Source organism: Hirundo rustica, chromosome 20, assembly GCF_015227805.2.
Source record: "Hirundo rustica isolate bHirRus1 chromosome 20, bHirRus1.pri.v3, whole genome shotgun sequence".
In the NCBI taxonomy this organism is placed as follows: Eukaryota; Metazoa; Chordata; class Aves; order Passeriformes; family Hirundinidae; genus Hirundo; species Hirundo rustica.
Genome location: NC_053469.1, coordinates 5340412 through 5367191, shown reverse-complemented (window position 1 = coordinate 5367191; position 26780 = coordinate 5340412). Strand labels below are relative to the sequence as shown.

Genomic DNA, 26780 nt, shown 5'->3' with positions numbered 1-26780 from the left:
TTGAGAAGGGCAGAGTGATGCTTTGAGCGGAGGGAGCGCCGCCACCGGTGTCGGAGCAGTGTTGCGGCCCCTCTCTCCGCTGCCTTCTCCCGGAGATGGTGAGAAGGGTCCTCCCTCTCGTCTCTCCGCGCCTCCGCTCCCCTTCGCGCACACCCGGCCTTCACCGGTGTGGGCAGGGAAGGCTGCGCCCTACACAAACATGGCGGCGTGAGCACGACGGTGGCCGGCAGGGGCCTTCCACCCTGTGACAACCCCGGGAACAGCAGGGCCGGGCGGCTTGCCCTGCTCAAAGATGGCTGCCGGCGGCTTCGGCCTACGCGGAGGTGGGAGGTGAGGGGCGGCCGGGCCAGGCTGCGGGAAGATGGCAGAGAGCGAGCGGCGGGCAGGTGAGGAGCGGCCGGGGGGCTCCGGGAACCACCGTGCTGTGGGCTGTGCTCGGGGCCGGGGAGCGCCGGTACAAGGCCCCACGCTCGGGGAGTGCCGGGCTAAGGGCGCCGGGCCCGGGCTGCGGGGGGCGGTGGCAGCAGCGGCCGGCCCGGGGAGGGGAAGGGAGGGGGGGATTTGCTGAGGGCGTGAAGGACCTGGGGTCCCCGAGTCTTGGCACCACCCCTGGGCGGGGTGGGTGTTTGGGAGTGAGCCTCTGGATCGGGGATCCCTGTGACCCCCGGCCCAGTTTTGTGACTGGTTCTTGTGCTGAGCCGGCTGGCCTTTGACTCCCGCTCCTCACACCGTGACACAAGCCTGAAAGTGCTTCCTCTGTATAAGCTGCTTCTCTCATAAAGCTGACCCGCACACTCCCGTCTCCATCAGTGGGCTTGGACTCCTATGTATTCATCCCAGAATTCTGTAAACCCTGCAACTCTCACTGTTTCTTTCCTTGAGTATTCCTGGTCTCCTCACCAAGAGGAATTGCACAAAGTGTGGGTCAGAAGCAGTGATGGCTGAGAAACAAACTCAAAGAGATGAAAGGAGTTCTGTTAATGGCGAACACCCGGATCAGGACACTGCCCTGGGATTTATGTGTCGCCTGTGCTGATGGACACATCAGTGTTTGCCTTTTCACATCACTGCTTGGGAGTTTTTCATTGTTCCCATGTTATAAACTCTTAAAAGCAGAACTCCGTTGGTATGGTGCCAGTTGCTGTGAGCTGTGTGCTGAATTTTGAGAAGAGAAACGCACGTGTCTTTAACTTAAATTCATCACATGCTGTTCTTCTCATCCTTGTACCTGGCAGTTGTGCTGTAACTTCTGCAGGAAGGAGCCAAACGTTGCAGCCTTCAGGGCAGGAGATGGGGCTGAATTTGTTCCGTGCATGGGGAGTGTGAAAAGCTGAGAAGTCAAATGACTGTCAAAGGTTGTATGACAAATCTGTAGCAGACTTTGTGTGGTTCCTGGGACTTTGGATTCCTTTTAATCTGATCTGCCTGCTAGAGAGCACTGTGGAAAAGGCTGCTGATGTTTCTGGATGTTGTTTTCCACGTAAATGCAGCTGATGATATTTTAAGGAGTTGGAGTTTGGTTGTATTTGTTAGGGAGACAGTGCCTGAACTGGCTGGGTTGTGGACAGCAGGTGCTGGAGTCTGTCAGGGCTGCTGGTACTGCATAAGTGCCGGCTGATTTTCTGGGATTAAAAAGGTGAACTGAGTGACTGACAGAATTCAGAAATTGACATTAGTGCCCAGGTTCCTTGACAGTGCTCTCTGCACTGCCTCTTGCTATTAAAAGTTGCACTTACGCAAGCATAATACAAATTACTTTAAACCTCCTGGAACTTTTCTGGTTCTGCAGGTTGGGCCCTGGGTTCAGATGCTGGGGAAAAGAGCCCATCTAATTCATTAGAAACTCACATTTGCATTAAATATTGCATCCTAGGCTCTGAGAGAGCTTTGAAATGAAACAATCTTCACAGCTTCCACCTGGAAGAAGCTCTGTCCCATCCTCTCCCCAAGTTCTGATGCTGCCTGGACCAGAGCTGTGGCTCTGGGCTGCATTTATTGCACTGCTCCAGCTTGTCCATGTAGGAATTATCCTTTCTAGAGGAATGAAGGTCAGGCTTAACACTTAAAAACAAGGCAGAGTTAGTCTGTAGGAGAGCTCAGTGCTTCAGCATGACATGAGACTTGGCTGCCCTAGACAGAAATAATTGAGCTGGCTGGATGTTGCCTGTGTTATCTCCTGCACTAGTCTCTCTGTCCAAGTGGGAAATGCATCTTCAACGATGAGAACAGACATAATGCTTCTTTCTGAAGGCTTGCAGTGTCCTTAGGAGGATGTTGGTGAGGAGGACTTGGTGAGATTACAGCCCAGCTGCGATGGATTAGTGTGCTTTGTATCTCCTGAGAAATAAAGCTCATCTCTAAGAAAGAAAAATAGAGGATTTCTCCTTCTCCAGTACCTCTGTTTTACCTCTTTTTTCCCATCTCCCAGGTGCCTCTGAGGAGGGGGCTCCTCCTGTCCAGCAATGCTTCATGGTCCCCAAAAAGGAGATAAACATGGTTTCCGACATGGCCAAGTGGAAGCGATCTCAGGTATGGCTCTGGGGACAGGGAAGACTGGGAAATGCTGCTGATCTTTTGGTGGCAGCCAGGTCTGGGCTGGGAACAGCCAGGAAGTAAAGGGGGTTTGGTCAGAGAATGGGAAATAATTGGACTTGTGTTTTACAGCAGAGGAGTTGATGCTTGTTTTTAGGAAAATTACTTGTTAGTACTGATTACTGCTCCCTCCCAACAAGCTGGATGAGAAGCTGGTGTTTCATCCTACCTGGCCTGTACTTGATAACCAAACTGGATTTACCCAGCCCTGTTTGAGCTCACCTTAAACATGGTTCTGCTCCCTGGCCCTGGTAGCACCAGCCTGGGTTGGTTCCTTCCCGCTGTGCTGTTCTGGAAAGGATTCTAGAGCTGAGCCCTTCAATTTCCTGGATAATTTTTGTTTACAGCCTGTGTGGAGCTGGTGGAACAAGCAGGTTTCCCCTTTGCCTTTGAGGGATTGGGGTGTTGGCCCAGACTTGTCTCACCTCTTAGGAGCAAATTCTTGCTTGATGACTGACCTGAGATGTCTTGAGAGAAGCTGAGGTTACAGCCAGGTGTCAAGCAAACCTCTGGGTGCAGCTTCCAGTTTAGGTCTCCTGGGTTTGAGGACTTGCTCCTGGTTAGGATTTCAGTCCAGGGAGGGAGAAGTGGCAGTGTGCTGCTGTGGAGCTGCACTGGAGATGATGCTTCCAAAGCCGCAAATTTAGAGAGGGGAGGTGTGAGGAGCTTGGGCTGTCTCCCACTTCCCTGTCGTAAGCACAGGGGAAGAGTCCAAGGGGGAAAGGGAAGGTAACAGCTCAGGTCAGGGAGGAGCAGTGCAGAGCAGGATGCCTGGGCACAGCTGAGACTCTGCAGAACTGAGGAGTTTGAATTTGACCTGATAGGAGCTGAGGGAATGATTTTTGGGGTCAGTGCGAACATTTTTAGGATCCTCCTTTCTGTAATTTTTGCAGCGATACAATCACTACCTGCCTTCTGTTGCCAGGGCTGCCAAAAGGAGCAGTACTGTCACAGCAAGCCCTGCAGCCCTGGGTGTCTCCAAAGAAGCAGTGTTGTGTGTTGGGAAGGGTTCCTCTGCTGTGGTTTGTGCTCAGACAGACCCTGGGCTCTCCCTAAAGCTCTCCCCTCTCGCTGTGTTTGCAGGCATACGCAGACTACATGGGCTTCATCCTCACTCTGAACGAAGGTGTCAGGGGCAAGAAGCTGACCTGTGAATACAAAGTTTCAGAGGTAGGAGAAGAGTTTGGATCCCCGTTTTTTTGGTTTTTTTTTTTTTCTCTCTCTACAGTGAGTATTCCCTGTGTGAGGAATGAATTAGCTTATCTGGGAGCCAAGGGAGAATGAATGTGATTGGGCTATGGTTGGGGATGCAAATGTCAGGGTGCCATCCTCCCCTCAGGATGCAGAGATTTTGGATGTGCTTGGTGGATGGGAAATTGGGCAAGTGGGCAGAAGCTGGTGGGAAATCAGTGATGCATGTGATATTGCCTCCTGGTTGCAGGCAAAAGGCTGGGATGTCTGTACCATTCCTGTTCCCCAAGTGGTTTTCTCTGTAGGAAAATCTGTGGCCAAACCACTTCTCTCCCTGTCCCTTCTCGTGTCTCAGGCTGTGTTAATTGCAACGATCACCTCACCCAGGCTGTAGCCAAGTTGTGCAAGCTCTGGTTTGCCAGTTGTGACCTCAAAGCGTGTCACTGGCTGCACCTGCCTTGCCCAGGGTCCTGCTAAAAGTCCCGGGGCCTGCAGAGCTCACAGGGATGCTGGGTTGGGCTGGGAGATTTCACCTGGGCTGGGATGTTTAACCTTTGGGGCAGGATCGCCCCTTCCAAGGTGTTAAGCAGAAAGCACCTGGTTTTCTGCTTGCATGAAAGTGCTGCCACTTGTCCCTGCCTGCTGCCATAGCCAATTTTAATGGCTGTTCACCTTCTCCGGGCATAAATGAGCCAGAGGGAAAGGGCAGGCACCCTCGGTGGTGTCACTGCTGCCCTGAGGGCTCTCTGGGTGCTGCCAGTCCACAGAGCACACACTGGCCACCAGCTTTGCTTCCTTGTTGCACACTGGATCCCCCTCCCTTGGTCTGTGCTGCAATGAAGAGATTCTTGGAGACATTTTGACTGATCACTGTCCTTCGAGAAGGCTGAGAGTGTTGTGTAAAGATCTTAGGCAAAATGGGCAGGAGAGTGAGCCCTGTGTTTGTAGCTTCATTCTGGTGTGGGGGGCAGCTGATGGTGGTGTTTAATCCAGTCTTCATGTTTGAAGTACAGTGTTGAGTCCAGCTTTCCTTTCTAGGAGCCAGTATGTGAAAGAGAAACTCCCCTGTAGTTCATGGAGGGAATCAGGGATAATGAGTCTCTCCCTAACAGGCTTTGTGCCCCCCTTTTGTTCCTTCAATTCAGCAGAAACTGCTGTCAAATGCTGCTCTTGCTTTCTGCTGTTTGCATTTCACCTTTGAGTTTTGTCTTTGTCACTATCTCGCTTGTTCCCAACCATTCACAGAGCACTTCTAGGGAAACAAAGCATTAAAAATGAACAAAACAAAGAGGAGGGGGAAAAAAACAGCCCTTTGAGCTGTCAGGAAAAGCTGTACCAGGGCTGTGTCTGCAGAAGAGCCCTCTCAGAGTGAATGTTTTCCAACCGTGGTCCCAGTCCAAGTAACAAACAAGAGACACGATCCCAACTGCTTGGGAAGTGGCAGGGAACAAATCTCATTCCCCGCACACTGAGGAGAGCAGAAGCCTGTGTCTTGAGGCACAGGTGGAGCATCCCCAGGGTTGTCTTGTTGATGAGGTTGCTTGTTCACACAGGCTGCTTTGTAGATCAAACTGCTTATCTGTGCTTTTAAAGGCTCAGCCCCTCGTGGCCTCTTCTTGCATCTCTGCTCGGCTTTCTTCTCCTTTGCTGTTACCTGCTACCGATATGCTTTTGTGCCATCCCATCTTCCTCCCTGATCAAATGCCAGGGACACCTTCCTTTGGCAAATGACCTCCTGAAATCCTTTCTGCTGAATGCATATCCTCTCCGTGTCTTACTGGTATTGTTTTGCCATGGAGTAAAAAATGGAGGTATGGTTTGCTGTGCTTTAAAAAAGGCAGCTTAGTGGTTTCCAGAGAGTGTGTGTCGATACCAACCTTCCTGCTGGAGCAGGAGCTGGATCCCGTGGGGGCTGAGCCCCCTTGGAGACTTGCTGAGCTTGCTCTGCTCCTACTGACACATTGTGTGGAGCTGTCCAGGGTTTGCTGGAGGCATCTGACAGGCGCTGATAGCAGACTCTGGCACAGACACTGTGTCTGGCACAAGGCTGTGTGAGTGATAGGCTGTGACCTGCCTTCCCCTCCTGGAGGGAGTGTTTTCCATGTGGGGATCCATCAGCAACTTGCTGGGGCTGCAGCCTGGAGCAGTGACTTGGATCAGAGGAGCAGTGCAGTGAGGAGGACGAGGTTAATTTTTGCCATACAAGGAGCAGAGCTTCCCTTCAAACAGCCCAATGCACTGGGGGAAACTGGTCGGTCTTGTGGCTTGCTCTGCTTTCAGGAAGGAAATGGGGAAAGCAGCAAATGCCCTGATTTTAGCAGCTCCCCATTCTGACAGGGCCTGAGGAGCCCAGAGGGGGAGAGCTGGTCGCCATGGGCAGCTTTGGCTGCTGTGATGCCTCCTCAGCACCTCTGTCTGCCTGGCCCTGCTCTTGAGAGCTGCTGACAGGTCTGTGCTCTGTAGGAAGCCCTGTGGTTTGCCTTTGGGACCGGTGGCAGACTCAGGGTCAAGGAGATGCAAAATCAGCACAACGAGAAGAGCAAGGAGAGCAGGGGGGAGGCTGCCCTTGCTTTGATCACTGGAAAGGTAAAGCAAAAATAGAGCTTAAAAACCCAGCCAGGCAAAACAGGCTGCAGTGGTGCTGATGGCTGTGTTCCCATAAGCTCCTTTCTCCCCCACAGGGGTCAGCCCTGGATGTACAGGCTTCTTCTGCTGGACAATAGGAAGCTGCTTCTTTTAGTTACCCCCTTTTCAAAGGGCCTTGAGCCCAAAATGAGCTGCAGCTCTTTAATTATTTATTGATGTGGCTGAGCTGGCAGCTGGGTCCTGCTCTCCTGTGTTCAGTGGGGCTGGGCTTTTAATCCCTTTAAAGCCAGCGAGTGGGGAAGGGGAGGTTGGACTCTCTGCTCCCCAGGGAAGGAGCTGGTCCATGCCAGCCATTTATCCAGGCAGCACCGAGGGCTCGTGGAGAGGGTTTGAAATACGGCGGCTGCTCGTAATGAGCTGCTGGTGCTGGCGGATAAATCACCAGCACAATTTAATTATTTAATGCAACCCAGTGCCGGGGATGCTGTTGCTTAATTGGAGGGGAATGCAATAGCCAGGAAGGAGTAGGCCTGAATCCAAACGTGGCCCAGTGCAATGGGATTGTGTTTGATTCGTACAGTGCTTTGGGAGCAGGGAGCTGAAGCAGAGGGGGCTGTGCTGCTTCGGTCCACTTGTATCTGGGGCACTTGCCTATTAGTGCCTCCAGAGCCACCCAGAGCTTCAGGCTGTCTTGTCTTCTTTTTGTGGTCTCAGTGTGCTCAGGTCTTGTCCCGGTCTCTTGTCTGCCTTAGTGGCCAAATGTCGAGGTCCTGGGGTGGGAGGATCCCTCTCCTGCTTGTTCCCGCTGGCTGATCCCACCCTGTCCTTGGGGTGGCACCTCAGGAGTCACTGTCTGTGGGAGGCTGTGTCTGCCATGAGACCCTTCCTCACGGGAGCAACCTGCAGATGGCTCAGTGGCAGCGCAGCTCTGCCATGCCTGGCTCTGCCCACCCCCTTCGACTGGCACTTCAAGGGCTGGAAACTTGCTGGGCTCTGCTGTTTCCTTGAGCTCCCGACAGCAGCGTGAAGAATTGAACCACAACCCAGGAGACCAGCCAGCTTCACACGGTCGATGCCTCCAGCAAAGTCAAACCAGCCGCTGCTTCTGCTGTCCTCTTTGTCCCCTTGAAGGAGGAATCCCCTCTTGAGACAGAGGAGCCTACATTGCCCGGGGCCCGGCCAGCTGCTGTGGTGCCTGATGGCTCTCCAGCTGCTTGGAGTCAGGCAGGGAGAATCCCAGAGGCTCTGGCAGGCTTGACCAGTTGTCAGCAGAGCCTTCTGAAACTGTCTGGAGCTGCTAAAAGTGCTGCCTGTGGTGTTGCCTCTTGGTACGGCAGGTGTAGCTATTCTCCAGCCATTTGGGCCGGGCAGGGAGATGGTGTGTGTTGGCCAGCTCTGGTCCGACAGCACAGCTGGAGACATTGTGCTGTGTCACCTGCTGCACCTCTTTTCCTTCATGGCCACTCTCGTACATCCTGCATGGGTCCCTCACTTCCAGCGCTGGGTGTGAAAAACACAGCTGTGGTCTTGCTGTTGCTGCTGTCTTCCCCTCAGCTTTGTGTTTGAATCGAGACATTTCTCTAACAGCTTCGAGCTTCTCATTCCTGCTCTGATGAGAGCACTGGTGGGCTAGCCAGGCTGCCTCTTCCCCTGGATGGGTTGTGTCTTGCCACGTGCAGTGGGTGTCCCTGGGCTGGAGCTGCCTGGTGGTCTGGTAGGAGTTTGAAGCAACAGGAGTCATGCTGAGAAGGTTGGCTTGCTGTACAAACGTGTCGTGGTTTAACAGCATCAACTGCTAATCCTGGCTCCTAAGAGACACTTCAGGACAATTATTAGAGCCTTGAGAAGGGCCTTTCAATCACATCATCAGCCACTGGTGAGGATGCCTGGCACTGTATATGTGCTATTCTTTATCCTATGGGGAATGCAGGACCCTTAGGATGTTGAGCCTGAGTTATGTGTTGGAAGTCCCTGCATTGTGTAGCACTTCCCTGTCTCTCAGTCCTGTGGGGACTGTTCTACAGCTGGGAGCTTGCTGTAGCTCTTCTCCAAGAGATTTCAGAGCATGGTGCTGTTGCAGCTTGTGAAAGACTGTGTGGATGACTGAGGAGTCTGCCTCGGGCTGGGCTTTGTACTGGACTGCTCCCTGCAGGGAAGAATGGTCTTTCTGTCCTCTCTGCATTTTGAGGAGGATTGGCATAGCCCATTTCCATGTGCCTCTCTTGGGAGGAATGTGTGGGCTTTATTGACTCCCATCAAGGGGAGAGATATCAGAGACTGAGGGACTGCTCTGTTTTATGTCACTGTGACCCCTCACCCTCTTGCCCTCTGTAGGCCATTGAAAAGCTGGTGGCTCTGCTGAACACCCTCGACAGATGGATCGATGAAACCCCACCAGTGGATCAACCTTCTCGCTTTGGGAACAAAGCCTTCAGGACCTGGTACGCCAAACTAGACCAGGTGAGCATGTCTGTGCTGTGTAGTGTTACCTGCAGCTCCCACAGAAGGGCAGTGTGCCCAGCACGGGTGGGAGAATGGCTCTGTCAGTGTGTAGCAGCCAAGCAGCTCACAGAGGAATTGCTCAGATAAGCCTTGAAGGATCCACCTCTTGGTACACATCACTTACCCCTGGCTTGGTGCTATCTTTTCCTCTTGTGAGAGCATATGGGCCATGTAAACGCTCTTGGCTGGGTCTCCAAGTTCTGGATGAGTCACAAGGGCTGTCCAAGCCCAAGGAATTCCTTTGCACAGTAAGTGTCCACTGTGTCACAAAATGAGGAAAAGATAGGGAAAACTGCTGGAATTCCTTCAGCTTGGAGCACTTGCCCTGCACTAAGCTCTGGAGTGGCACAGCCCCAGTCCCAGCAGCAATGGCCTTGCAGCTGCTCTGCTGCTCTAGTGATGGTATTGTCCTGGAGATGGCTCAGTGGGTAACTAGTTCAATGTACTTGGATGATGAGGCTTTTCTGTCCTACAGGATGTATGTGGTCTGAATAAATCTCAGGACAAGCTCTCCCTGACTTGTTCCATCTCTGGAGATGATTTCTCCAACAGGAGAATTTGCACCTCTCTCATGCTGCCTCCAGGCATTGCAGAGCACCATTGCAGCCCTCACGCTGTGACAGCATCTGAGCACAGGTTGCCTTGTCTCTGGGGACTGTGACAGATCTGTGCTCACCCACGGGAGTCTTTTGTGTCTTTCAGGAGGCAGAAAAGTTGGTGTCAGCAGTGATTCCCAAGCATTTGGCTGATGCTGCCCCAGAAGTGGCTGTGTACCTGAAGGAATCTGTGGGGAACTCCACCCGCATTGACTACGGCACAGGTACCTGGGCTTGCACACTGGCCAAGGCTGGGCTTGTTGGGAAGGGACCCTTTGGAGTTGGGTGTGTGTTTATTTAAATAGATCATTTCCACTATTTTTAGGGCCAGCTTGAAATGAACGCTTCCTTTTAGGGCCCCCTCTGCCCTGTGTGGGCTGTGGCTGGGAGCTGTGCTAGAGCTGTGACACCCTTTCACATCTCATCCGAGGAAATGGGAAGCAAGCTGTTCTGGGATGAGCTGCAGGACCTGCTTCACTGCATGCAGCAGTCCTGCAGCAGGCAGTTTAAAGGGATAAAATGTACTGGCTCAAATTGGAACTAGAGTGAGAACCATGTTCATGTTCAGTAGGAGGTGTCCCTAGAGGAACATCATAATGATCTGATGGTCCCTAGAAGGGCCTCACTGCTTAGAGGGACTTCGAAATCTGAAGGTAGAAGCCCCTGAGGAGATACTGAATTGCAGGAGAAGTAACCCCACAGGCTTCAGTGAGAACTAAATACAGAATTGTGTGCATGCTCTGCACCTCCCTGGAGGATAGCTGTGTCCTCACCAAAAGGCAGGAGAGCAGGATGCTGAGAGTACACGGAACAGGACCTGGGACTTAGGCAGGGAGAGGAAGAGGAGGCCACGGGTGAAGACTGAAGGACTGGAGGGTGTGCAGTGCTAGCTGCGGCTCACTGGCACCAGGGGGAGATGTTGTCCTTGGAAAGGCTGGATGGGGCTTGGTCCGCTCAGAGAAGGCAATTCAACTTCTCCTCCCATCCCTTGTGTCCCAAGCCAGGGGCCCATGTTCCAGCTCACAGTGTCCAGACTGTTGGGTGCATTTTGTTCCTGCACCTGTCCATAGTGTGGAGCTGCTGATCTTATATTCTCCCTTTTTCTGTGGTCCTTCCTACTGAAAGACATTTCTGTGTTTGCTGGTTGTTTCTTTTCCTTGCTGTTAGCTGGAGGGCCAAGCTGCGGAGGTTTAGCCTGAGATCCCAGTACCTTCTGGGACAGACTGTTCCTGGCAGTATCATGGGATCTGCATCCTTCCAACACAGAGATATTTTTGTAGCAGGAGGAAATCTGTTTGCTTGCAGATGTGAAGTTGTCTCGCATCCCCCAAGCAGATGACTCTGCAGTGCTCTACTTCCCTTGCTGTGCCAAGCTCCTGGGAAAGTCCTTGCCTTGCTCCCAGCATGCCCAGTTGGAGCTGTTTTTCCTTAAGAAGTTCTTTTCTCTAAGTTAATCACCACCTTATGAATGTCTAGAAGGTATAATTTGGGTGGGTGCTGCAAGGGGATGAAATATTGTCAGCTCATGGCATTATCAGTGACAACAGGGTTGAGAGGGGACTGTGAGTGCTGTGATTTCTGAAGAGCTGTTGTGGTTCCCTCAGAAAGGTTGTCCTGAGGGCCAGAGACACCTGTGTCATGTCTCTTCATGTCTTTTAACTCCAGGGCACGAAGCTGCATTTGCAGCCTTTCTCTGCTGCCTCTGCAAAATCGGTGTGCTCAGAGTGGATGACCAGATGGCCATTGTCTTCAAAGTGTTTAACAGGTGAGGTAATGGGAGGAGAAGGGCTGGAAGTATTGGGCTGTTTGGGGGGAAGGGTAGAATGAGAAAGCTGAAGACAATTTTAGACAAAATTAGGAGCAGATGTACTTTTTAATGGACTGTACACTGGCCCATTACAGCTATCTCAAAAATAGGTGATGGCCCCTCGTCTTCAGAGGCAGAGTGTCCTTCTGGAAAGTTACTTTAGTGGAGCACAAGTTACTGAACTCTGTGGGTGAGGCTCTGTGCTTCATGATAGACAGGAATATCTGATCAGAGGATCTAACATCTCTTCAGGCATCAAAAATAAAAAAAATCTATGCAACTGGCTGGCCTCCACTGCTCCTCTAGATGTGTTTCCAGCCCAGGAGATAGAGTTGATAGTGATGAAACTGGTGGAATGGATGTTTGGAGTTCAGAGATGTAATCCCAGCTGTATCACTGTTTGGTGGCATGGAAACAATTTCCTTCAATGGTACTTCCAGCTTTAATTTTCCACCTGAAAAGCGGAAGTAGTGATTGCTGTGAGGTAGAAAATTCTGTGCTCTTTTGGAAGTTGGTGAAGGAAGTGTCAGTGTTTTCAAATAACAATGGGGCTGAGGAAAGATGTACATAATCATAAGGCATTGCAGGTAAAACAAACCCCTGCCGCTGGATTTCTCTGTGCATTTGGTGTTAGGTACCATCAGGCTGCTTTCTATGGCAAAGGAGCTGCATATATATTCTGTGAACTGCGCTGTGTGTGGGGGCCCTGCTTACAAGTGATAAATTGTGTCCTTTCCCCAACTGGTTATTCTTCTCCTCACAAAATCCAAAGACAGGAGAAGGCCTTGCCTTAAGCCTTCCTGTTCTCTTTGGTCTCAGGTACCTGGAAGTGATGCGAAAACTGCAGAAAACCTACAGGATGGAACCTGCTGGCAGCCAGGGCGTGTGGGGCTTGGATGACTTCCAATTCCTGCCTTTCATATGGGGCAGTTCCCAGCTGATAGGTACTAATAAAAATCTTCTTGTGTCCTGGGTTGCCCTCTGCCCCATTTGTCTAGGTTCTAAAGATGATGGGACTTGGGGCTGACTTTTAAATTCAAATATGTCTGATTTGTGTACAATACAGCAGGAGAGTTTAGGGCTTGGAATTTTTTTTTTTTTAACCTCAGTTTTCCAAATAAAGCTGGTTGGGAGATGGAAGGCTTCATTGTATAGTACTTCTGTCCTTATTGCAATCACTGCAATGAAGCTTTTTAAAAGTAGAGTCTTGGTTTTGGTGCTAAAAAATGCAGTTTCTGCTCTGGGGAGTTTTGCCCCTGCGGAGAAACTGGAGGAGGGGATGAGATAGAAGGGAGCAACTCTGTTCTGCCTTTTAAAGGGCTCTGATGGGAGGGTTGTACTTCTGGGTGAGGGGCAGCACAGCACCTGGTTGAAGCTGGTCTCAGGAAGGGATTGCCATACAGGTTACTTCCTGTCATCTCCTACTCTTTTTAGACCATCCGAGTCTGGAACCTCGGCACTTTGTTGATGAGAAGGTGGTAAATGAAAACCATAAGGACTTCATGTTCCTGGAGTGCATCCTCTTCATTACAGAGGTGAGGAATGGAAGGATTGTCCCACAGGGACATTCTCTTGACATTAGATACTTGACTCTGGCAGTGGTTTTCTCTTCCTCCTTTGCCTGTTTGTTTGCTCTCGTGGAACAGTGCAGATGAACCATTGTTGCATGGCTGAGGTGTTCTCCTTGAATGAGCTGAGACAAGGATGTTGAGAAGAAAGTGTAATTAAGCTGGATGGGCTGTGGGTTGGAGCTGAAGGGAGCTGTAACAAATGCAAACAAATAACTGTGGGTCATCGCTTGGATCAGTCAGTGGGAGCTTGGATGGAGAAGGCCGGTTCCTGTAGATACACTAGGAAGATGAAGTAGGAGCTGTGAAAAGACAGCCTCCTTTCCCTGCAGCCCTTGGGTGCTGCCTGGCAGCCCGGGGCCTCCTCTGGGGCAGGCTCCCAAACCTCTGTGCTGCTCTGTCTCCTCCAGTTTCTACCAAACGAGTTGCCCATGAAATGCACCTTATTTGGCTGACCTAGAGCAGAGGTGGTGCTGAAATTCCCGCAGCTGACAGCATTCTCGGGACTGTGTCTGCTCAGGCACTGCAGGACCCTTTGGAGCGGGCTGGGTGATCCTCAGCTCGTTGGCAGCCACGGGCTGTTTCTCTGTGAGGGAGCTCATGGCTTGCTGCCTGCAGCATCAGTGGAGGATTTGGCCGTGTTTCTCCCAGTTCCCTCACTGCACAGTCTGGACAGGGAGAGCAGGAACTACCCGCTCTGCTGTGGTGAGGGATTTCTTGTCTCTGGCAAGAGGAAGTTGATGGGATTAATTTTGAAGAACAGAGTGCAGTTCTTCTCCTTTGTTCTGTTCACTTTCCCCCTTCCTCGCCTCTCTAATTTAGTGATTAGATGAGAAGGGAGGTTACAGACTATGAACTTAGCCTTTCATGTAGGAAATCTTCATAGGAGCCTTTGGCCCAAACCCCAGGAGGTGCTGTGTCAAGTCCTGCTAAATCTGGTAGGGTTTGTTGGTACTCAGCACCTCACAGGGTTTAACCCTTAATGCCAAGATAAATCATACCATGGGTAATAAAGAGGTGCTGGTGGAAGAGATCAAGATGAGGACAGGAAATCAGGAGCCAAGATGGTCAAAGATTTATTTTAGTTTAGGCCTCTGTAATATCCAGACAGTGCACTGACCTGTTAAAAAACATACGTCTCTTGAAACGTGTGTAGAAGATTCTGCAGCGCCCACTTGACAGGTGAAGTTTAAAATACCCAGCGCCATCCTGCTGCTTTAGGTCGCTCTGCTTCTGCCTGCAGAAAGTCAGCTTTTTGGCAGGCTTTTCAAATGAGCGATTTGAGTTCCTTTTCCGCACGTCTGTTGTGAATCGTGGAATTCGGTGTTTCTCCCGAGTTCCCCAGTGCCACCTGGTGGCAAGGAGCCCTCCGGGCCCTCCAGCCGTGGGCTGAAAGGGGGCGGCAGCAGCCTGCATTCCCCCAGCCGTGGTGTATTCAATGCATCTCCGTGCGGGTGCTGCTTCATTTTTATAAAGATTTCCCTTTTAAAATTTGGGGGTTTTTTCCCCTCGCAAGCACCCGGGAAGGCTGTGACAGCCACTAGGGGGGGCGAGGCAGCCTCAGTGCCCTCCAAATGCTTTCTCTCCAAAATCAACAACAAAACAAAATAGCAGGAAAAAGGGATAGAAGGGATTAAAGACTTTAATAAATGAACGATATTATTTTCTTCTGAGCTTGTCATCTGGAAACAGCTTTCCTTTAAAGGTGTTAAACATGTAATGAACACCACAACAGTTCCCGTAGTGGTTCTGGTACATCTTGCTGACATGGGAGCAGGTTTTGTTTCAGACTACAACTGAGGAAGGTTGTTTTCTGTTGACTGAGAGAATATTCTCTTGAGCAGATACTATTCTCAGCCCTCAGGTGTTTCAGGAATATGAATATAAGCTGTTTTGGTGTTTGCCAGGCGTGAATTTAAACCTCAGGCCTTTAAAGCAGCAGCAAGATGATGTCCAGGCTGAACCCACCAGGGCATCCTCCTTAGAGGAGTGCCCAGGCACAGCTCTGAATCTTGCATGAGCTGACCTGATGTTGGGGAATTTGCAGGGTGGGTTCGGACCTGAACACGTGGTTCTGGAACAGGGTGAGGTTTGCAGAGCTGGCTGGGACTCGAGCTGTTCCCCTGCTGCTGCCTTTGCCTGCAGGGTGTGTGTGGTACCTGAAGGTGTGAGGATGAGGAGGGTTTGGGAGCATCCCTGTGGTGCTTGCTGCTCAGGGGCTGTGCAGGACAGTGGTGCAGGGCTGCCTGCGTGTGTGCAGAGGAGGGGAGCTGGGTACACCCCAGCTGTTGTGGGGGATCAGTGCATTTGCCCGGATGCTCCTCCGAGAGCTCAGGGCAGGCAGCAGGAATTTCAGCTTCAATCTGGCTTCTAAATTTGGGAAGGGAGGGCTCGGGTTTCTGCTGGAAGGGAAGGAGCTGACAGGAAAGCACGGCCTCAGCCGTCCCCCTCCCCCCTGCACTGACAGAGGAACCATTTACAAAAGGCCGATTCTCTTGGGAACCGAGAGGCAGGAACGCCACGTCTGTGAGTAATTTCCTGCTCAATATGGCTGCTCTGACTCACTCCGTTCCCCTGGGGTCACTGCGGGACTGCAGCTCACTCGCCGCCTCTCGCTCTCCCCCCAGCTCTCCCTCTTCGCCCTTTGTGGCTGGAAGGAGATGATTTTTTTGTCGTTGTTGTTCCCCTTCTCTCCCATCTTATTTTACCCCTCCCCAGCTTGAAACCATAGCCAAGCCATCCCTCGCTGGGCATCCTGGGTGAGGAAGGCCGCAGTGGTGGCCGTGCCAGGCGTGAGCGTGGGCCTGGCCAGCTGTGCCTGCCTCCCTGGCGCTCTCTGGCTTGGGACGGGGAGGAGAGCACGGTGCTGGCTGCTGCCAGCCGTGCCCCTGTGAAGGGCGGTGACGCTGGGGGAAGGTTTGGCGTCAAAACTCAGGCAGCCAAACCTCCCGTGTGGGGAGGGGAGGCTCTGCTGGAGCCGCCTGGCGCGGAGCTCCCTGGCAGCCGCTGCTTTGGGTGCCCGCCGGTGCCAAATCCTGGTGCTGGGTAACGCTGCCGGGGAGCGCCGTGTGCTTTGTGTGCGCGCGTTTCATCTCGTACCCACGAGGGAAGCGTGTGGCGGAGGGGACGGGGAGAGGCTCATCTGTCATCCTCCAGCTCACGGGAGCCTCCGAGGGGAAGCGGAGATGCACCCGCGCTCTCCTGGCACCGAGCAGAGCTGCAGAGCCGCTTCTCTTGCTGCTCCAGCCCCAAGGCCAGCGGGTTTGAAGCGCATCACCCTCCAAGCAGTGGGATTTTTGGGTCCTCCCACCCTCTCCCTCTCTTTCTTTCTTTCTCTGCTGCAGGCTGGTGTTACACAGGCGTTGCAGAAAGGCAGCAGCATTTTCCCAAAGCGCATTGATTGGCCTTGCTTGCTTTTTTAGTGAGCAGAGAGGTTGTTTTGGAGGCGCTTTTCCCACCCTCTCTCCAGGCCTGTGCGTGCACGGAGGGAAGGGGTTAGTTGTTCGAGCCCCAGGTCGGGAATGAGAGTCCAAGAGATTCCTCTCTCCCCACGCTCCTCTTTAGCGTGAGCTTCGGCCTTGTGGTTTCTGATGTCATGGGAACTTCACTCAGTCAGAGTGGCTGTGTTGTATTTTTCTCCCTGAGGGTCTGTTTTTGTTCATGGAGGAGAAGGAGAGACAACTACCCAGGGAATCTACATGCAACTGCCCCTGATTGCAGCTTCCCTCCTGCCCTCCCTTCTCCAAACCCCTCGCCCTGGGAGGAGAAACAGTGGAGTATAAAAAAAAAAAAGAAAAACAATTTAAAGCATCTGCCGCAAGCCAGCAGCTCACAGCTCTGGAGCTTGTTTGGAGAGCACGTTCCCTCTGCTCCTGCTTCCCCTCGAGCCCTCCTCAGCTAGAGGCAGGTGTGGAGTGGGCTGTGGACACAGAGCTGCTGCCAACCTGCACTGCCCTCTGTATTCAGGGAAGGCAGCAACGGTTGTCGCTGCTGCTTGTTGTTGATCTGAATGGGGAATGAGTCATTTTCTTGGAAAGCCCAGCAGTGCTGCACTGGGAGGTTTCTGGGTAGAATAGGAACAGCGTTGAGCCAAGCTCTGCTGGGGGGAGAACGGGACTTATGTGGGGCTTTTTTAATGCAGTCATTAAAAGGGAGGTGTGCAGAGGGAGGTCTGATTAGGAAAGCGTGGCAGGAAAAGGCTTAATTTTATCAGGGAAGGAGGGGAGCTGGATTGCCACGGCTTCATGTGATGTGGCCACAGCGGGAGGGAGCACGGAGGGAGGGAGGGAGGACGCAGTGAGGTGGCTGGTGCGTGGGTCACTGGGCTTGGTGGGAATGTTTGCTTGGAGAGAGTGTGAGCATGAGTCACTGCTGGTGCACGAGCTTCCTGGCTGGCCCGGCGCCCTCAGCCCTGAGCTTGGGTCTCTTTCAGATGAAGACAGGCCCCTTTGCCGAGCACTCCAACCAGCTCTGGAACATCAGCGCCGTGCCCTCCTGGTCCAAGGTCAACCAGGGCCTCATCCGCATGTACAAGGCAGAGGTGAGTGCTGTGGGCAGGGGGAGCCTGCTCTGCCACACACCTGCACCCGGGGCCAGCTCTTGTGCTGCTCCAGGTGTGGGGACCCCATCACTGCCATTGCTGACTGTGGCTTGGGAGCCCTTGGCCATTCAGGTGCTGCTGGCTTGAAGGAAGCTCCTGCCTCGTGTTTGCCCCAAAACCAATCACAAAGTGGCCATTCCTTGCAAACATGAATTTTGCCGTGTCTTGTCTTACCACAGTGCAAGTGCAGATCTCCAAATCAGGGCCAGTGCCTTGACCTGCTTGTTCTTCTGGTCCACCACTTTTACCAGCTAGAGGAGACTTATTTTAAATTACCATCCAATGTTTTAAGAGCCCCAGAGCAGGCTGACTGATTTACTCTTTCTACAAGCCCCATCCATGCCATGTGCCAGTCCAGTGAGACCACAGCCATCTCTCTGGTTTGCCACCCTCCACCCACCATCTCTGCTGGCTTGTCCCCAGGCTTTCCTGGTGAACCCTGACCTGTACGACTGGGCAGTTTTGGCTCTCCCTTATCTTCCTTCCTGCTCAAACTAACCCTGGGCTTGAGGAAGCAGGACAGGAACCGCCACATCTGGGCCTCCAGAGAGAACGGTGTTGTCTCTGCAGGACCCACTGGCTGCATTAAAGCACTGGAGGAGCAGGGATGGTGCAACTCCCTGCTGGCACCAGGGTGGGGACCGATGGTGCCTGGAAGAGTTAATCCCACGCCCCACAGTGCTGCTGGTGTCAGCCATGCTCCTGTTGGGAGCTGGGACAAGCTCCTGTTGCTGGGACACACGGCTCTGCGGGCAGCTCTGCTCAGGCCCAGCACACAAAGGGGTTAACTGTGCCGAAGGGCCGCTCCCTCCCCCAGCCCTTCCTCTGCACTGCACATCCTGTGTTTAGGTTCCAGGCCACATACCTCTCTAATCTGTGAGGTGTCACTCCCAGGCCCGCTGGCTCCTTCCGCCCCCAGCTCAGTTTTCCTCCCAGCCTCCAAAGAGGAGAAGTGGGGCTGGGGGCCGGCCCCCTCCCCTCGCCTGGCTGCTCCTGGGAGGGGTGCCCCGGGCTGCTCCTTGGAGAGGGGGCTGTCCCTGGGCTGCAGCTCTGCCACAGAGGCTGGAGACACTGCCTGCTGGAGGCTAAGGGGGAGACCACAGCACTGTGAGTGCCTTTTAAAGTGAAACATGAGTCTCCTAAAAGCTAGAGCTTCAGTGTGGTCTGCTGCTGCCTCAACAACCCTGCTGTGGTCCTTCCTTTCCTTTGGATCGGTTCCTTCACGAGCTGGCTGCTCCCCTGGCATCCCACATTCCCCAGGATGTTCAGGTGCTCCTGCCTGGTACCCCTTGTGCTGTGGCTGGAGGAGCTTGGCAGTGATGAGCCCACAGAGCAGTGCACACATTCACTGATGTCTTGGGGCCACCGTGTGCTGGCAGATCTGCCTGTCCCCTGGCTGGAGGGAGCACAGCTTCTCTAGAGACTGGGAGATTCTTTGGCTCTTCTATGTGCACCCAAGATGTGGTCTTTTCTTTCTTCTTTTCTCAAGGCCTTAGTCTGTTTTGAGTAGCAGGTGACTTTCTGTGTGAAAAGGCTGGATCTAGTACTGGTAGGTTTCTAGAAATATCTGAGATGCAGCTGTGTCAATGGGAGAATGCAAAAACTGCTAGGAAGGGTAATGTTATGAATTTAGGCTAAAGTGTAAAAAACATAGAGTCAACCAAAGAGCTTTAAATTCAGTTTTTTCCCTCAAATAATATTTGTAGGTCTTAAAGGACTGATCCTGAAGCCATGATCCTTGTGCAACGTTGTCCTCTCTTGCCATGGCATGGAAGCTGTGTTCACCTGAGTAGGCAGAGGAGAGGGGGCACTCCTGCTTAGGGGTCCTCAGGGGTCTTTACAATAGATATATTATCTCTTTAGATATAATCTGTTCTGTTTTCTACCCTGATGCTGGCTCAGCCAGTTCCTGCCTGGCTTGGGAGATGACAGGGCTGTGGATGTGGACATGGCAGCATGGCTGGGCAGAGCTTTCAGTTATGGTGTGCCTGGCCCTGCAGGTTGCACCATTTGCAACTAGAGGATCTCAGACTGATTTTCTGTGAATGACACAAGGTTAGGAGTCACTTAACCTTCATCCTTTGCAAACTGAATCCGTCTGGGTGTCTCAGGCCAGGCACAAAGTCACTGCTGGAGATCTTGTCTCTTTTCTGCTGCCTCCCAGCGTATTTCTGCTCTCTGAGTAGCCTTCACCAGTGCAGTCTTTCTGCAATTAGCCACTGCCAGCATTAGCAGCAGGGAAGTCAGCAACACCCCTCGAGTGCTGACATGGGTCTTTGTCCAGCTCAAGGCAGGCAGCTTCTGTGGCAGAGCCTGGGGTGTGTGATGGCAAAGAGGGAAGTTTTGGGGTTGTGATGTCGCTTTGTCTAACTGGCAAAGTGAGAGCAAGACTTCAGGTTTTATTTGTTTTCCCCTCCCTTCTCCCTGCCCCTCTCATCACCCGTTGCAATTAGATCAGGTGAAATCAGACACTCAGCTGGAGGCTGGAGCTCTGTGACACACCTGGGGTGGCTGAGAAGCGCTGGGTGTGGGACTGTGCTGACCAAGACCAGGATTGAGTGGAGGCAGCAGCAGAGGATGGGGTCGCTTGCTGGAAACAGACCAGGAGAAATCCCACTTGGTGGGAGTGGGGCAGCCCCCAGACCTAGCTCATCTAAAAGCACTCCAAAGGCTTCTTCTCTTCTCTGTCTCCTCTATGGGATGACTTCAAAGAGTTGTCAGAAAGCTCAGGTGTGTCTGTGTGTCCAGGAGCTGTGGTCTGGATCCAGGGTGGATGAGCAGTAGACTAAAGACAGTGTGTCTTCAACTCTGTGTGTTTATGAAATCCCAAATGTGTCTATTTATAATATAATGGGTGAAGATGTATTCGCTTGAAAGTCCACGGGCTTTTCTTATTCTCTCCATCAAAGGCAAGTGAAGAAGTCGACAGAATAGAGTGTGGTTAAAGCAGCAGCCTTGATGTTTTTCCCCTGAGCCTGCTTTTGAGTCTCCTGACCTTTCCTTCTCTGCAGTCAGTCAGGAAATACTTTCCATTGTAACTAATCTAGTCCTAGTTCCATCTTTAAAGGTTGGACTTGGTGCATGAATCTACTCCCCAGGTGAGTCCCAAGCAGACCTTCAGTGTCATCAAGATGGTGGCAAGAAGAAATAAGCCTGAAGTTGAGCTAGTGTTGGGTACAGTTTCATCCACAGCTGATGCAAGGAAGGCTCTGTTGCTTGGTACATCTCATAATCCAGTAAACTTGTGCTAGGTCCTTCTGCATAGAGAAGTTTCTCTGCTTGTCTCTTCTTGTGCTGGCGATGTGTTACATGGAATGGATACCTCTTCTTCCCACTGGTGGTAAAGTCTCCTCATCTGGAGCCCAAGCCAGTCTGGTCTTCCATGGGAGTCCTTAGAGCTAATTGGGCTGACAATTCTAGCTGTCATCATCTCCAATGTTCATTTCTCTCTGCTCTCCCCTCATGTCTGTGTCACCCAGCCCTGCTTCCTCTGGGAGTTTGTCTAAGTGTTTGTGTGGAGAGACGGCAGCAGCTCTGAGCATTAGGAAGCTTCGAAGGTGACATGCCCTGATGCTTGCAGGACTTACTTCTCCTTGGTGCCTTGCCATGGAGATTTGTGTATTTCTGCCTGGCTCTTATTCCCCAGGAGTGGATACAACGGTGCTGTACTTTCACCACCTCCAACCTTGTTTGGCTCCATTGTGCTTGTGCTGGGAACCAGTTGCCTGACGTCTGTCTCCAAAGGGATTAGTGTAGGCCTGGGCTTCTGAGCACAAATCCTGCTGCTTGTCCATGATGACAGCATGAGGGCAGGGTGCCTGTGCCCAAGTCCTGCCTTGGAGTGAGATCTGTCTGCAGCACACAGCTTCCTCCCCAGCCCCAGAGTGTCCCCTGCTGCAGTGAGTCCAGTTTGGCCCCATGAAGAGCACAGGAAGGAGCTGAGCCTGCTCTGTGCCCTCCATGAGGTTTGGGCAGCCTGAGTCTGCAGCGACTCAAACACCAGAGCTCTGAGTGGCTCTGCCAGGCAAGTGCTGGCAAACTCTGACATGGTTATTGACCACAGTCCGTGACCTTCCTGCCATAGGACTGGTGAGTGGAAGGGGCTGTGCCCGTGCAGCCCCACTCACCTTACACAGAGCCCGCCTGTAGCTGCAGGAAGTAGCTCTGAGCTGATCTGTTTTGTAGTGGATCTATGTGACTGACCCATGATCCATTACTCTTCAGTGGGAGGTGGGAATTTCAGGGGTGAAGGGTTGTTGGAAATAGGAGCATATCTTAAACTAGGGCTGCAAAATCACTAGTGCTTGTCCATCAAAGACTTGAGAATCTGGAATGCAGTTTGAGCAGTGCCTTGCAGCTACAGAGTGGTGCCTCAAACCCAGAGTGTGGGCACTGGCCTGGGAGGGGAGGAGAGTCTCTCTGCCCTGGGGGATTCTGCTGTTCTCAGTATTTGTGGGGTGAAGCTCTTCAAAGACATCAGCTCGAGCAAGGAGAGTGGTTGAGGGAGAAAGCCCCTGACATAGGCATGCTGCTTCTGCTTGTGCTTCAAGCCTCCCCATACTGAATTTCAGTAAGAAAAATACTGTAGCTGAAGGAAAGGGATGGGGTTATGAAGTGCTGCTGGCCTGAGAAGCCTGATTGGAGCAGGGGGGAGACATGGGGCTGATCCTCTGCCTTTGAGCTGAGTGGCCCCGAACTTGTTGCCTCCTGACACTGCAAGCAGGATGTGGCTCAGGCTGTGTGTGTAGGGTGGAAATGTCTCCTGAATTCACCTCTCTTTATCTCCCCATGTGCAGTGCCTGGAGAAGTTTCCTGTGATCCAACACTTTAAGTTCGGCAGCCTGCTCCCCATCCAGGCTGTGACGTCTTAAGGAGACCGCAGGAGGAGCCGAGGCAGAGGAGGCACAGCACGGCGCTCTTCCTCCTCCCCTCACCCCTCCTCACCACCCAGCCCACCCATTCCTGCACATCCTCATCGGCAACCACAGATCCAAAGCACTCGCCGGCCTGGCACGGGAGATGGGACCTGGAGCAGCTCCTCCTGCACATCCTCACGCTGGGGACGTCTCTCCGGCGGCCGAGCCGGGGCCCTGCTGCTCCGCTGCTGGGAATGGGGATGGGTTTGAGCGGGTGCTGTTGGCTTCCCAAGAGAAAGGGGTGTGGAGGGGAGGAAGGCACGTGTGCATGTGTTGGGCAGTGGTAACTGCAATTTCCCTTTTGAATTTCATTGGAGTTTCCTGTTGCTGTTTGCTTTGGGAAACCACTGCGCGGGGTGAGGTGTGAGACTGCGCGTGTCTGTATCGGCCAGCTCTGCCTGCACCGGAGGTCTGAGATGGGAAAAGGGAGTTGTAGGGAGTGTCTGTGGGTTGTGGAAGCCCAGGGTACCGTCTCTCCCTTTTTCTGGGTAAGGAAAGCGCTCTCCCTCACCTCTTCTGCAAGGGTCTTCCTTTCCCACTAGCACCTCTTCTCTCGGATGAAGCTGGGAACCTTCTGGGCTGTGGGCGTCTGAGCTGGCTCTGGAGCTGGAGACAAGGTCCCTGGAGGGACCCAGCTCTGTGGGAACAGCTATGCAAAGACACTGCTCAGGCTCCCTCTTAACTGGCACAAACCCTGACACATTCACACACATCCATAACTAGGTGTCCAACCTGCCCCCTGCACTCCCTGTGCTTTGCTGCCCTGAGGCTGGGCTGGCCTCAGTGGCACAAGGTGACCGTGGTTGCTCCTGCTTGGTCATAAATTGTACTGACACCCCCATGGCAAAGGGATTTCCCCACGAAGCAGCAGGATCCCCAGCTCTTTGGGGGGACATCCCTGGAGCACAGGCAGCATGAGGGGGCAGCATGCGGCTTCTCACGCATTTATGTACTCGTGCTGGAAACAAAAAGCATAAATAGCCCAGGACAGCAGATTATACCTGGAGAAAGCTCTTTCCCATTGTCTTTCCGTGCTGGTGTTGCTGTGCTGACCTCAGGCAGGGGGACCAGTGCCACCAGCAGCAGTGTGTTGAAGGCAGCTGGTCTGGATCACACCCGCAGCATTACTGGAGGGCAGAAAGGGCTGGTGCTGTTTTTGAGAGGAGCTGTCTGTCCACAGGTAGTGACCAAGGTGGTGCACAGCTTTGCAGCTGCAGTGGGGATGTTTGTTCTTGGGGTTCCCAGGCTGGGTGTGGCAGGTACAGGGGTCTGGACTGGTGTTTGCTGGGGATCAGGAGCAGCAGGAATCCTTCCTCTGGCATTCCTGCAGACCATGAAGGGGCTGCTCCCAGCCAGGCTGCTCAGCTTTTGCTGCTGCAATGCTTTACTGCTGGGATGGGAGGAAGAAACCTGGTTGTGATTTTTTTTTTTTTTTTTTTTTTAATATTTTTTCATTATTTTTAACAGACCTGCTCACTCCCTCTTGAAAAGGTTCTTGCAGGCACTCAGGGGAAGGAGAGTAAGAAAAGAGTCTAAGGGGTGGTGAAATGTCCACAGAGCTGAAGCAAAGCTTTCTGGCACTGTTGCTGTCCTTTCTGCTCCTGGCTTGGCCTTGGGCAGGGGGTGGGGGACAAGGAGATTTTGACCTGCCTGAAACAACTCTATAAACTTGTATTTTAAATGAAAATGGAAGGCTGGGGTTAAGCCTTGTTTTATTCCTAAATGGGATGTGTTTTGTCTTGGCTTTCCAAATGGATCCACTCCTGGGATATTGCTGGAGATCTGTGTGCTTGCTGGGACTTGATGAGTCCATCTTCAGTGGAGCAGCCTGTGCCTGGAGCAGAGACTCACGGTGTCTCCACCTGTGTCCCCTCACGTTGCTGTGTCTTTTGGTCAGGTGTCCCCATACTTTAAATGACTGTGCAGCATCTGGCCAGCAATGGCTGAGCAAAAGCCTCTGGTTTTCTTTATCTGCCCAAGGGTCGGGAAAGCATCTCTCCAGGTTGCCTTGTGGAAATGAGGATACATGCAAAAGGATGGGTGGGAATTTTGACACTGATACATGGGAAGGACTCCAGGAATGTGGAATACAGCAGCAAAAAAAGGGTGGAGAGGTGCTTCCTTCCATTGCAGCTGCATTACTGCTCCTTGGGACAGCGTCCTTGGGCTTGGGACCCGCGGAGGCGGTGGGAGGAGGCTCACGCACAGCTCTGTGTTTGTTGCTTGCCCGAGTCTGCACATCTGTCCTGCTGGGGATTTTGGGATGTCAAGCAGCTAATTCTCATTTGAGTCGTATCAGCCCGCTTGGGATGTGCCCCCATCACGTGGCAGCCACTTGCTTTGCCTCCCTCCTGCTCCCCGTGACATCCCCGGTGGGCTCAGCTCCTCTGCCCACGCGCGTGGCAGCACCCAGGGCTGCTCCGTGTCCGAAGCAGCACTTCCCGCCTCCCCCCGTGTGGTAGGTTTAATTAAAGTTTCTGTGTTTTGCACTGGTGCCGTGTTGGTCTCTCTCAGACTGGGTTTGCTCCCGCTTTGGGAGCAGAGGCAGCAAAGCCAGTGGCCGGAGCCTTCGCACAGGGAAGAGGCCTTGTGGACGCACTTGCCATGTCGGTGGTTGACCTCGTGCTTGCACTAAAATTGATTCATTATTTAACTGCATGATCATCTACATCCGGTCTGTCTTTGTGTCCGTACAAGGTGTCTTTCTGTTGTGTTGTGTGGTTTATTTATTAACTTTTGTGTCCATCCCCCATGCCGTCTGGCATTTGGCAGGTAGGTGATGTGCAAAGCCTGATCCCAGGCCAGCAAACACCTCCTGAAGATCAGAGACTCTCGTGACCAAAGGATGTTTGAGCCTTCTTTCTCAGGCAGGGTGAGAACTGGAAGCTTTTTCTTCAGATGTTTTTCCTGTCCTGCTGTAGGAGCTGACTCAGGACTTCCAGCATCAGTGTAGTTCAGCAGCTTTGTTGGACTTACAACAGACCTGGATTAAATTAAACCTGGACTTTCTCACGAGTGGTTGGAGGTAGTGTAGCTGTGCTTAGCAAATGCTCCTTGTCTCTGGGTTACATCTTCTCCATCAACACAGGCCAACTGTGCGAGTGCGTGTTGCTAAAAGCGGCAGCAGTGTGGATGGTGAGCAGAAATGTCATCTTGGATCACAAATGTTTTCTTTGAAGGCACTTGAATTCGTCTTGAACGTGTCCCTCGGCGAGCATGACGCGCAGCGAAGGGGAAGCAGACGTAGTGTGGGTTTCTGGCCATCTTCCCCCTCAGCCCAATGACCAAGCCATTAAAAAAAAAAAAAAAATCAGTTTTCAGAGCTGGATCTTTGGGGTTGCCATACGTAGGCCAGTCCGTGTTGCTGTTTAACAGCTGTTGCCTTTGCACAGGGTGCGTTTTGTGAATCGCCGTCAGCCTTGCCCTGTCTCTTCCTTCACAGCCCTCCTTGATAAGCGATCGCCCCTGGCAGCCAGTGATGAAGTAAGAGTTGAGTGAAGCATCATGTGGAGATAGAAGTAACAGAATAAAAAAAAAAATAGAATACTTGATGTCATTGTTGCTGTATTAACGTGTCCCCGGTGTGTGGCTCAGTTCCACCGTGCAATGCTGGGATCCTGCAAGTGGATAAACAAAGCAGCCCCCACAGCAGGGTCTGAGCAGGCGCTTGCCGAGATGAAGATGCACTTTGTACCCCAAGGACCTGGTGCTGAACCACACAAGAGCCCTGGACTCTACACTGTGTCCCTGCAGCTTCAGTGGCTTCCTGAGAGAGGGAAGGAGGCAGAAGTGGGTTGGAGGAGGTGAAACTGGTTGTTAATGATAACTGCTAAAGTACCCTGAACTCTCCCGCTGCCAGCGTGCTGGTGGAAACCTTGTACAGTTGAGAAGCTCACAAGAACCTTTTTGCCCTCAACAAGGACTCTCCTGGCTCAGATGTAGAATTTAACGGGGCTTTTGAAGGTCATTTCATGCTCTAATAGCCAAGAGGAGATATCTTCATCCTTTAACTTTGCTTCCCCTTGGGTGGATGAGCACTCTTGCCATTGACATTGGAGAAACTCCTTGAACATCCTGGGGACACACAGGGTCTTGTAAAATTGTGCCAAACTTCAAACTAGGATGAGCCAAATTGAAAAAGGCCACGTTCAGCGAGGGCTGAACCGTGACAGGCATCATCAGCTTGGAGACAGGCTTGTTCTGAGGAGCACAGGGCTGGAAGCAGGTTTTGGGGGTTAGAAAAGGCCTTTCAGGGGGTGGAGTAGGTGCTTCTGCTTGCTATAAAAAGCCTGGGCTTGGGAATGTCTACATGGGCCGGCTCTAGGCAGGGCATTAATGCAGTTGTCGCTAAAATTGGAACCGAGTCCCTCCCCATGTTCCCAGTTGCAACTGTAACACAGATAATAAATAACATCGAAATCC

At 52.4% G+C, this 26780-nt stretch overlaps 1 protein-coding gene across 1 annotated transcript; it reads left to right on the top strand.

Moving 5' to 3' along the window:
* Positions 1-264: 264 nt before the first annotated feature.
* On the top strand, positions 265-26780 carry PTPA (protein phosphatase 2 phosphatase activator). The gene is made up of 10 exons (XM_040083106.2): positions 265-386; positions 2429-2529; positions 3676-3762; positions 8704-8829; positions 9574-9691; positions 11133-11232; positions 12094-12218; positions 12709-12809; positions 17275-17382; positions 22239-26780. Exons 1-10 carry the CDS (start codon positions 362-364, stop codon positions 22311-22313), a joined length of 966 nt encoding a protein of 321 aa, XP_039939040.1. The 5' UTR covers positions 265-361; the 3' UTR covers positions 22314-26780.

Coding starts and splice junctions, on each gene's coding strand:
- PTPA (XM_040083106.2), top strand. CDS start 362: ATGGCAGAGAGCGAGCGGCGGGCAG. Junction 387..2,428: donor AGAGAGCGAGCGGCGGGCAG/GTGAGGAGCGGC, acceptor CCCATCTCCCAG/GTGCCTCTGAGGAGGGGGCT. Junction 12,219..12,708: donor GGGCAGTTCCCAGCTGATAG/GTACTAATAAAA, acceptor TACTCTTTTTAG/ACCATCCGAGTCTGGAACCT.